This window comes from Calidris pugnax, unplaced genomic scaffold (assembly GCF_001431845.1).
Source record: "Calidris pugnax isolate Ruff unplaced genomic scaffold, ASM143184v1 scaffold103, whole genome shotgun sequence".
Lineage (NCBI taxonomy): Eukaryota > Metazoa > Chordata > Aves > Charadriiformes > Scolopacidae > Calidris > Calidris pugnax.
The window spans coordinates 8,884,091-8,896,489 of NW_015090990.1; the positions used below are offsets into that span (position 1 = coordinate 8,884,091).

Sequence of the window (12,399 nt, forward strand, 5' to 3'; positions counted from 1 at the left end):
GTCTTTAGTCCTAGAATTGATGGTATTTTCATACCCATTTCTAAGAAAAAGAAATACTAAATGGGTAATTCAAGCATCTGTTAAAATCCAGCAGACAACATTTTAAAATAAGTATATATCCAAACAGCTCCATAGACTAAAGGATAAAACCTTTAAATTAAAATTGTACTATGAGGGAAATTTTCTGTCTCAATTATTATGTGTGCTCAGTGGAAACCTACATGAACTTCAGCTGGTTAGTTGTTCACGTTCAGCTCATTGCACGCCCCAAGGACTGCATGACACATTTTATTTACCCTGATCATCAGCATCCCTGTTGCACAGGCTTGTTTTCTGACAGCTCCAAAGGGGAATTACAATTGTTTAGCCTTAAGCATGACAGTAATATAGTATGATTGAAAACAAAAATGTCTCACTTATTCATTTAATTATTTGTATTTGGTAAAAGGACGTTTTTTCCCTTGTTGTTATTTTTTGGCTTCTGTGAATTTCTTAAGCCCTAGACAGAGCTTTGAACCTTATTGATCATGTCACCAACGTTCACTGAAGAAAAATACCAGTTACTGACATCAGTTACAATTATGTAGTTTACAGTGGTACAAGGAACATTATTTTTGCAGTTACAAAGTTTCGTGTAATACAGTTTGTGTGTGTGTGTGTATACATAACATGAAGTGCTGGATTTGTGTGTTTAATAACCTTGTAGTTTCTGAGAACCAAAGGTAGTGTGTTGGAATTAAATGTTTAGAGTTTTTGCACTAAATCCTGTGTATTTCAAATCTGACACCAAAATTGTAGTAATACATGATTTTTTTGAACCCTCAAGTCATGCGTTGGGGAAGATGAAGAAAGGAACTGTTTTACCACAGCTGTTGATAAAGGTAGTGCCCTGCAGTCAAGAAGGCAGGCCTTGTAGCATTAAGAGTAAAGACATGTCTGACTGCCTCAGATTGCATGGGTTATATGTGAAGCACAACGTAGCAGACACACAAATGTAAATACCACATCGTGCATTGAATGGCTTCATATATCTGTACCTGATTGAATGTGCCATCACTGTCTTTCAGAAATATCGACAGTATATGTCTGGACTTCTTACTCCTCCTTATGGTGTTATGGAAACTGGCTCCAACAATGACAGTAAGTATGAGAAAATAGACATCAGATGTTAGAAAAAAGAGAAAAGAGAAGACAAGTGAAGATGAAAGTTCTCTGGTTTTGGGTGTTGGAATTTAAATGTTGAATTCAGTTCAGTATTACGACTAAGTTAACGCTGCATATAATAAAAAATACTTTGGAACTTGCATAACTGCATTCCCAACTGTATAAAAGCATACACAGAGCTGTACGCAAATCTGCAGTGTGGGCCAGGCCTGTTGACTAAAGCATACTGTATGACATCACATAGCATTTAACTGGCTGTAGGTGTTACATGAATTCCATGAGATGGGGCCATAAGTCCTGCTAGTAAAATAAATATGACAAACTGACTTATTTTTTTAGTTAGGATGGACTACCCAACATGATTGGGAACCTAGGGCAGTGCTTGGGCAGGCAGCCTGCAGTGGACGTGCTGCTCTCTGACTTTTGGTTACTACTGAGTTTGGGTAGGTCTCTGCCTCATGACCACCTGTCAGACTGTGAGAAAGTGCTGTAGACATGAATCCAAGGGCAGTCTTTGGAACTCATCCCTTCTGTGAATCCAGGTACTTTCTTTTAGTTGCCAGAGGAATATCTGAAGGCCAACCAGGACAATATCTTATCTGAGGGCTAGCAATTGCATCTGTACATTTTGTCCCATAAGTTACATGTTCAGTATGTTCCATTTGTGAAACAACAGCATAACAGGGCTAGTTAGTGCAAACTCAGTGTCACATTTGGTTTCCAGGTACTAAACCACAGATAATGTTAAGTGAAAAAAATACAAATAATTCCTGTATACAGATTTCAGATATTAAGTTGTGAGAAAGTACTATGTTTAGCAAACTGTTTATAGTATTTACACAAATTAGCTTGTTTTCCTTTTTTTTTGTGTTTACAAGAGAAAATTTTGTCTCAGTAAATATGTTCTGCTTGTAAAAAAATCGTAGATTAATGTGTATGTTATCAAAGTATTCAACCCTCCAATTCCCTGTTCCATTGATAAATACCTCCACTGTTACTTGAGAATGTACAGTGTGTTTTTATTTTCTGTATTCTTTTTTTAGGAATGCCAGATAAGGATGGTATGTCAAGCGGTGCACTTTGCCAAGTTTCTAAAAATTGTAATAAGGTAAATCACACCTAGTTTTGCCTTTGTTTTTTGAAGGGGGTGGGGGATTTGATAATGGAAGATACAAAAGTACAGCATTACACTGAAAAGAACCAGATGCAAATCAAAGCATGTGGTTGATGCATGGGAGTACAGCGTGCAAATTATAAGGATGCTTTAGACATTGTATCATATAACTGGAGAAAGCAACTGGTTCATGATCAGCATTATTAGGAAGTGTACTGCGATCTGGTTGTCCTGTCTTTGTCAGAAAGGTGTTGAGGTAAGGAAGCAGCACTGTGACAAGACCAGTGCATAGCTAATGGATCATAAAATTCATGACTAAATCCTATTTTAAGGCTTAACTGAATCTTAACTGATGCATAGGCATTATTCTGGCTCCTTGCTCAGGGTGGATTTTCTCCTGCGTAAAGAGAGCAGCTTTGCATCTCAGTTCCCCTTTGTAAAGTAGTTCTGTGCCTTTGGTCTCACCAGATGAAGATCCACCTGAGAGAATTCATGAATATTTCCATGCTGTGTTTAAAGTAATTACAATAGTTGGAAGGAATAGTATCAGGCATTTCTATAAAGATTACTAACTTTCAAATTAGAGTAGGAGTGGCAGGAGTAAAAAAGTTACAGTAATAAACAGATGCTTGAATGCTTTCTTTCTGGACATAGGAGTTTAATTGTACATGTTTCTGTGATCTCTTTAAAAGGTTAAAGATATTTTTGTTACAAAAAAACCCATCTCTTGACAGCAGATAAAGACAATGAATATTTTAGTGTGTTTCCTTAATACGAAAATAACTACTTCCACCTCTCCCTGTCTGTCTGTCCTGCTTCCTCAAGGGTACTGACCTTTTTTAATTGTCACATTGAGCCTTTATTAAATGTATAAATGTAGCAGTATGCAGTTCCTTTTTCTAGAGTCTTATTCACTAATGCTATACTGCTTCCTGACACAGTCTTATCCTGTATGAAAATAAACATTTTTCCATGCACTGAGTAATAATTCTCAGATACTTAGGTAGCACCTTTCATTCTGCACGCATTTTGTAAGCAGGTATGAGTTAAGTCTCAGTGCTTCTCTAAGATGTTGGCATTTCAATGCTACGCTTGGAGTTAAGTCAGATCAGGGGCCTTGCTTCACCGGACATAGAATCCAAACTGAAAGATGTTGTTATGTTTTCTGAAGCAGATAGTGGTAACAAGGTGAAAACATTCCCTAGAAGGTGATATCCCCCTAGTAATGGGCAGTGATGCTCAGCTGAGGACGGTACACACTTTCAGGTACAAAGTATTTTAGAAACTGAGCAAAGTTCAGTGATTAATAGTGCTGGTAGTAGCTGGGCTTTTCTAGCACAACGGGCCTCTTCCTGGGTAGGAGATAGAACTTGGCTGGGGCAGACTCAAACTGTTCAATGGCTTTTACAGGAATAAGGTCCTTTGCAAATCATATTAACTTCCTTTCCAAGACACATACATAAAGCAGTCATCCTTCTCCCTCCCACACTGTACACATTTCTGTGGAGAGAAGCCAAGAGAGTAAATACGTGACAGATGCTTATCACCTTATTTCATCCTGGAGGAGCTCAGGCAGTCCCATGACAAATGTGGCAGAAGAACCTAGACAGCATAGAAATGGTTCATGAATCCTAGTTCTGTGGTTTGCCATATGGCCACAGTTCTCTTTAATTATGTTAAGTGAAAGGTAAGTGCAGCAGAGATAGATAGTCAAGTATTTTGTTTACTGCATGCGAGCTCCATTCCCGCAATTTTAAACTGTACAACTGTTGCAGTGCTCTTGCAGTGTGTTGACCTTCACGCCCTGCAGTCAGTTTTGAATGATTGGGGAGATACTGGGATTGCAGGGCCAAATGCCCAGAATTGTTGCCAGCTATTCAAAATACAAAATAACAGTGTAGCAGGAAACAGTCCCGTGTTTGTAGTGTTTATATATTTTGCTTATTTTAGGGTGATACATGAGTATTAAAGTGACTACTGCATCAGGGAGGGAAATTCATCCAGGGGAAGGGACCTAAGTGTTTGCAGGACATCTTTAGACTACTTTATATCTTTAGATTGCCAGAGTGATGCGTTTGGGACTGGCAGCAAATATAGCTCAGAAAAGCCTGCAGGCTACTTTGTCATGTCCAGAGAAAGACTGAATGAGGAGCTTTCTGAGATTCAGAGAAAGTTCCTCAAAATCTTTCATATAGTAAAAAAACATTGCACTCTTAGACAGAAGGAATAACATGTCTTTAATAGCTCTGATCATAATGATGCATTTATGTCAGGGCGTGTGTGTATTGTTTTGATTTGGCGTTTATAACTATAAATAATTTGCTTCAAATGAAATATATTCCACTCTTGAAATTTGAAATGCGTGTTTTTCTCTTTTAGTCTGTGCTGAGTATTTTACAAGCACTGTAATAGATGATTTTCCGTATTTTGTAATTATTTGAATTTCATCTTCATGGCTTAATTTTTTTCTCCCATCACATCTATTAGTTTTTGATGAGTAACATAAAATTTTTCTTTTAATACATGCCTTGAACTTTTCTCACCATATGGGGATGTTTAGTTTTCCTTGTTCATTAAATCTATAAAAAGAAATCCATTTGTGGAAGACAGCAAAGAGATTTTCTTTTACCAAACATGAATTCATTTGCATTTAGGGTTACATTATTGCACATCATTTAATGAAATATAGCAGTTAAATTGAGCATAAAATACTGAGACAGAGTATGCTACTGTCCTCAGTTATATTTTGAGGAATGGCAACAAAGTCAGTTTAAAGCTATTTTACATAAGGGAGAATTACACAGCTTCGATCTTTTTAACTACTTCGATCTAATATCTGTACACCAGTCTCTCTAGCTCTAGTTTTCAAAAATTCTTACGGGGGAGAGTTGGATGTAGCTGGATCTGTGAGATGAATATAACCCTAAAGCCAAAATGACAAAATCAATAATAATTTCAAATACATTTTTTAAAAAGATAACCGAAGAGTACTTAGAACACGGGGGAGGTCAGGTTCCAGCGTGCAGGCAGAATAGGCAGTGGTTCTGTTTCCATATATTACCCGCAGAGCCGGCAGCAGGGTTCCACGGTGCTTCCCATGACAAGATCCTGTTCTTACAATTTGGCCACTCTTTCACTGTTTACGCTGAATTTGCCATGCTGAGACTATGCTTCTGGCTGATTTTTAAATTGAAATGAATCAAACCTCTCTGACATTGAGATTGGGGGAAAATACCGAGCACATACCAAATAGCTTTACCAGTGATACGCTGGCAATCCTGTCCTTTGGACTAGGAGCTCCGCATCTGGGGCTTGTTGTGGCAGTAAGGAGTGCCATTTGCAGCCCCCTTCAAAATAAACTGTATTGTTAAGCCTTGAAAAATCTCAGTTGAAACCGACTCACTAGAAGTTCATTGCAGTTGTGCTGCATGCTTGTGCACACAGGCTGAGTGTGTTGTGTGTGCAGAATTCCCACACTGTTCTTCTTTGGTCCCGGGTTACTTGGGCATTCCTGTGCTGATGCTTAATGGCATGGGTTTTCTTGCAATCACTCATTTTAGTTGCTAGAGCAGTGTTTTGATTGTTATAAAGCCAGACACTAACTGAAAACCACAGTTTGTCTCCCCTGTGCTTTTCCACCCTCTACTGGTGCCTGAGTAGGAGATGAGTAAAGAAAAAGCCCATTCTTCTCTGGAGACATGAGATATATGATAGTTTTAAAGAACAGGGCATTGCGGAAATGAATTGTAGAGACACAGGAATGAATGTGGGTGAGGACAGAGGACAGACCAATTGGGACCATGAATCTCCACTCTCCTATGGAGTATGGTGCTGGATGTTTTTTTCTGCTATCAGTAAATGTCTTTAACTCCTTTGGAAACTGTGGATGCTGTATGTAAGAAAGCATAGGAATGATCCACAGCAAGAATAGAACCTAACCCTGATAATGATCCAAGCTGAAGCTTTATACTGTTTTCCATAATGGAATCTCCATATTGCAGTTTGCTAAAAGAACCCCCACATCCCCAAGATCCCCAAAAAAATCTGCTTGAAAGGAAAGCTGAAAAATTAAGTGCTCAAAAGCAGAGAATTTCAAGAATGGAGACTGACTGAGCAGTGTTAATGAGGTCCTCTTATCCGTGTTTGTTATGGTACAGACTTCAGTTCCCTGTGTTCATTATGATACAGACTTTGATTACCTGCTCACATATATTTTTTTATGTGACACAGTCAATTAAACCAACATCATACCTCAAAAACCGTGCTAGCTTTCTTTTTTGTACAATTTAATCTCTATGAGTGTTGGAAATCTACATAAATTTGTGCCGCCTTCATTGAAAGCATACACCCTGAAAGGGAGAAAGTGCTTCTTCATCTCCTTTATACTGAGGAAATCATACTGAACACAGAAGATATAAGCAGATTAAGTTGTGCAAATTCATACAGTCATTCTTGCTATTGGGTGTAGAATGTATCTTTTGTCCCGAAATCTCTCTTCTGCTTTATTTCCGTTAGGTTCCTATATTGTCTTTAGGTTTCTATTGTGATAAAGAGTTACAGGAGCTCCCCCTAGTGCACGAAGTAATATTGAATATAGCAAAGCTCCTCTAGGATGTGCTGAAATACTCCTCTGAAAGTCACCTTTTCATCCTCCTCCTTCCCTGGATAATTTGATATGATAAAATGTATTCCTTTTCTTTACTGAAATTTCAGTAAATCTTATGTGCCGTGCTTATTGTTATGCATTTAAATAATTTGAGTGATTGTGAAAACATGATTTGCTATTTTATCAATTCTAAATGCATTTAATAAAATTATATTGAAAAGATCTTTTAGTTGACAGAGAAGGACATAATCTAAGTGTTAATCCTCAAAATATTGCAATTTTCAGTATTTCCATGCAAATGAATATTCACTTATTTCAATTTTCAAGCACTTAAATATAGCTCTGGGCATTTGAAAGTATACTGTTTGTAAAGACAACATTACAATTCACTAGATGCAGCCTTGAAGAGCCCACACAGGACACCGTAATAATCATGTTCATTCACCATATTAGCTACTCTAGCAGTAAACATAATAATTTTACTTCTGATTTCCCTATATTTCAATTTACTTTTCCCAGATGACTGAGAAGAAAGCTTATCTTTTAACATATTCAGTAGATTGTCAAATGTGGAGTTTTTAGAGCATTAGCAGAACACTAAGGGAAATGTTTCACAAGCTCATGAAATTGTAAGACTACAAGAAAAAATAAAAAGAGCAGGAAAGCAGGCAGTGTTCTAGCAAGATTATAGCTGCAACGACAAGGTGTTTGGAAATGGTAACCTTTCCAACATGAAAACTGTGCTATAACAGAACTGATTTTCTATGTGGATGATTTATGTAACTGCCCAGTAATATGTGCATTAATTCCTGTTCTCTCTTGGGCTCTGTGCTGTAGTCAGTTCTCTTATACAATGTTAGCATAGGGTTAAAAAAATAATTCCCTTTTATTTCCTGCTTTTAAAGTGATTGCATAAAAGCACTATGTGCAAATATTTCTAAATAATGTCTTCGTGCAGTCCTAACTATACCAATTACTTTTAGGGACTGCTCTAGTATTTTGGCATCAGTTTCACATACAGGAGAGTAATTTGCTTGGAGGTCTGTTCAAGTTCCTCATTTTGCTCTAAGTGGAAGTGTTCAGGGTTTGGTCATTATCACAGCCTGTAACAATTTGGCTAGTGCAGGGGCTGTGCATATAGTCCCTGGCAGTGAGTCACACAGTGACAGCATATGGCAAGAGAGATAACAAAGACAGGAGTGTGAGATGAGTAGGAGTCTGTGAAAAATACATTTTTCATAAGTTAGTAATGAACTTCATCATGAAAAGTGCGAAGGTCTTTATATGTCATCAGAGCTCTTTAATGTAAACAAAATTGTTAGTAGGTCTGCTGGCTTATATAAGTGGGCTTTGCATAAACTAAATTGTTGCAAAACCACCAGGGAAGGTGTTGGTACATCACTATCTCCAGTTTCAGCATATGGAGATGATACATAGCTGTAAGGCTTCCCTTCCAAATGCCAGTGTGAATAGTGATGCCGCTTCAGTTGTCCAGTTCAGCTACCTGATAATCTATGAAATACCTACAACCCATGATTTCATTGTGAACCTGAATTCTGGAGACCCTAATGGAATTTTCTGTTGGAAACAGTTTCTTCTGTTGTATCTAATCATATAATTGAGCGCCAGTCTGACCAATACAGAACTAGCCAGAGTAGTCTGAATATGAAAGCTGCAGATGCTATTAGTGATTCTCATTTGACCTATTACTATACAGGAATGAGTAGCATTGTGGAGAAAAATAGTAGAATCCTTGGTCCAGGTTGCTGTGTATTTATCAGTGTATGTGTCAAAATAACTTAATTTCTCTTCATTGCATACTTGATCCAGCTCAAGGATCCCTGGTCCTTGAAGCCCATCCATGAATTTGGAAGAAAAAATATGGTCACTTCTTTCTATAATGAGGAGTTTTCATTGTGGTGATTCTAAGGACAGCTATAAGGATAAATAGAGATGTCTACAACGACAGTGAGATTGGTAAGAGATGGAGGCAAGACTTCTCTTGGTAAATGAATTAAACTTTTTGCAGAAAAGGGCAGAATTTTGCAACCTAGAGATGCTAAAGGAACATTCTTATTTTAAATTTTACCCTCATTTTCTAAGAGCAATAACAACAGAGGATTAAATATATGTAGGTGTATTTCAGTTTTAAAATAGAAGCAAATTGCCACATTTGTCTTGGGAGAAGATGAATAATGGGAAAAGTAGTGAATAGTGTCCAATAGCGCAGCACAGCTGAATTGTCAGCTCCTGAAGACAGAGCCTCCCTTTCCTGGCACAGCTGCAAAACATTCCAGAAGCAAACACTGCCTTTTGCTCAGGAATGGAAACCCAAACTTTGAAAAGTGTGTCTGCAACTGTATCCTTCTTTAAGTGCTGCCATGACTTCCTGAGTCACTGTGACACTGCCTGCAAGGTCCAAAGGTAGGGTAGTGTGGGTTTTATCATGACCGAGGAGCAAAAGGATGAAGAATGAGAGGTACTGGGGAGAGAGAGAGCTCTCCCCTGTTACTGGCAGAACAAGCCATATACTCGAGTCAAGGTTACAGCTAAACTATGTGAGTTTTTAGTTCATGACTGTTACATCTGAGTATTAATATGCAAGATCTCCACAGTATTTTCTGAATGAAGAGTCCCCTCAAGCAGTTATTGTTTGGTGCTCTCCACTTCTCTTTATTTTTTTTAATTTTTATGTCAGCCTTTGTTGTGATTTATGTGTATCATAAAGTTTTTTGCGCTGTGAACTGTGATGCAAAGGAGGGATGGAGGCCTCTTCTACAAAGAGCTTGCAGTCTCAGAAAAGATTGAGCAACTGTCAGACAGAAAGATGCTGGTTTACTTATAAAGTTGTAAGACACGGGATTCACATGTGTTCATACATTTCAAATTCGTTTTCTTACAGGAATTCATTGTGTTGTGATCAGTCCTTGGTGTGATAATTCCACTGGGAGTGGGAGGAAGAAGTTCAGAAATCAATAGACAAATGAAAAACTAAGCCATATATATTTCTCTGTTAATCTTGTAATTTGGAGGGGATCTAACTCATACTGTTGGCCTTCTTCAAAGTAGCAGAGCAGGAAAGTTCTCACCTCCTCCCTGAGTATCCTGCCCACAAAAGGGTTACAGAGCTGCTTGAGGTAGCACAGGAAAGGCAGTTTGGCTGAAGAGAAGTTTTCCTGCTCTGACTCCTCTTGGCTGGCTGAATGAGTGTTACTATCATAGTTTAGAGAATGACTATTTTCTAAATTATAAATAATAAATAATATAATAAATAAATTATAAATAATGGAAAAATAACAGAAATTCCTAGAAAGTGCTAGAACTTGTAAAATACTCAATATTGTGAAGTGTGGGACCTTCTTTCAATTGGAATATCACACTCAGTTCCCGTTGTCTAGGGAAACAGCACTATTGCCTCACCTGCCAGTGCTGGCAAGGGCAGTCTGATAATATATACCGTGAAGTCACATTTGATGGCTCTTGCTCCTTGGCTGTGTCTTCTGTGTGATTCTGTCCCAACCCATAAAAAACATGCACATATGCTCCATTTATCTCTTGCAGTTGAAAGGCAGAAAGAGTGGGTAATTATGCTGAGAAAAAAAGATAGTCCTTTTCAAGGTTCATGTCTTCAGACAAATCAAGCGTATACAAGTAACACATTTGGCACTTATATTTGAAACAGCAAAATGAATTTTTTCCAATCTTGTAATTATTTTCTCAAGTTTGGCAGAAAAATTGGATCAGGGATCTTAAAAGCAGATTCCTTCTAGTCACTCATATAATCTCTTGCAGAGCATTTTGACTGCCTGTCCTACAATGCATGCTGGAAATTGGCATTCCACGAAGTCAATTATAGTTCTGAGTCAGTAAGAAGTAATCAATTTGTCTGATCTGATCATTTAGCAGCATCTTTTTTTTTTTTGTCTGTGTACAGTTGACAAAAATTTGAGAGGTTAATAAATAGTGGGGAGAGCTGTCCAGGGACTTTGTTCTTCTTTTTGTATTAGCTAGCCAAGAACCAGGAGCCCATTGTGCTGGCTCCAGGCAAAGAGCAGCACCACCAAAACAAGTGTTCAGTTTATGGTGCCTATTTAGAGCCATTCTGAGTTAGAGTTGCTGAGGCAAAAATGTCAGATATCTGTGAGAGACCTGAAAGTGTAATTGGACTATTATCTCCAGTGATGGTTAAGGAGCAAGTACTGTTCAGGTGTTTAAAGATTTATGATTTATGACTTTTCATTATTTATTCTTTTTGTAAATTTCCTTCTGGAAGAAAGCTTGACACAAGATAGTGAATGTTTGATCTTTCTGTGCTTTAGCATCAGTGATGCAGCTGTCTTAAAATTAAAGATAGCAGTTAGTGAGGAAGTACATATACACATAGCTGAGTTGACTAGTAGAGAAATAAAAAGAATGTAATTTAGGTTCCAAAATAAAAATAAATAAATAAATCTTACTTCCAATACCAGTTATTACACTGCTTCTAATTAGAATTCCTCAGCCACGCTTGTTTTCATTTTAGGAAATGAAATTATATAGGCACTTTCTACAGTAACCTTAAAAATGAACTGGATGGAGAAAGAGCCAGTAGCTTAACAGGGGAGAATTATGTTTAATTCTTTGTAAAGCTCCCAGTCCTGCTTTCTCCATCCTCACTCTTTAAAGTAGCTGACTTCAAATGTGTGAATCTGAGGGGGCTAAAGAAACATCTTCTGTCTTGCCACTATTGCCTTGTAGCCTTTTGCGCAATGTCTCAGATGGTTACTCTTCACCCAAACCCATTTTCTAACCCAGCCCACCTTAGAGCCGCATGAGGTCCAGCAGTGACACCAGGAGCAGGGGAAGGAGAGGGTGGCGGTACAAGAGGAAGATGGTGGGAGCATCAGCTCCCAGAGCAGAGCACATTTGGGCTCAGGGATAACCACAGGGCTATGGCCGCCCTTCCACACCAGCTTCCAGTGACCTGCACTGGGACCATAGGGCACCTCTTCTCCTCCGTGTCCCTCCTCCAACATTCCTTTTCTCTGCAACCAGCTATGTGTGCCCTCTCCTCCATCACACTGGCAGTCCTGCTTGCCTGGTGGTAAGGGAGCAGAATTGTCAGAAACACATGAACCTTTTATCTGAGCTTAATTTTCTGCTGATTTGGATGTAAATTAGTTTTCTGGCCAGGGCTAGCACAAGCAACAGGGCAGAGCCTGGGTGTGGGGTTCAAGTAGGGGATGGACCACAGCGGTCCTGTTTGAGGCTGCTGTGGACTGTCTGCAGCTTTTAAATATTTAACCTCCACACAAAGCAACACCAGCTCTGTCAGCTACGTACTGAGACTCTTTCCTGCCCCAAACCTGTCATTTTTGCCAGCCCAGGTCAGCTGCAGGGGAAGCAGAGGGACAACTGACAGGGGATTGTTTTTTCAGGCTGGCGCGCAGCTCCATTACACCTGACCACTAAATCACAAATGAATCTGTGTGATTTCAGTCTCCTGTGTTTAAATACAGATTTGTATAATGTATTC

At 38.6% G+C, this 12,399-nt stretch overlaps 1 protein-coding gene across 2 annotated transcripts in view; it reads left to right on the forward strand.

Moving 5' to 3' along the window:
• RAPGEF4 (Rap guanine nucleotide exchange factor 4) overlaps positions 1-12,399 on the forward strand; it is a 143,352-nt gene that overhangs the window by 60,036 nt on the left and 70,917 nt on the right. For both annotated transcript variants that reach the window (XM_014954656.1, XM_014954655.1), the window contains 2 exons: positions 1,068-1,140; positions 2,208-2,272. In XM_014954656.1, coding sequence (XP_014810142.1) covers positions 1,083-1,140; positions 2,208-2,272 — 123 coding nt within the window. In that variant the 5' untranslated portion in view covers positions 1,068-1,082. The remainder of the gene's footprint in view (positions 1-1,067; positions 1,141-2,207; positions 2,273-12,399) is intronic.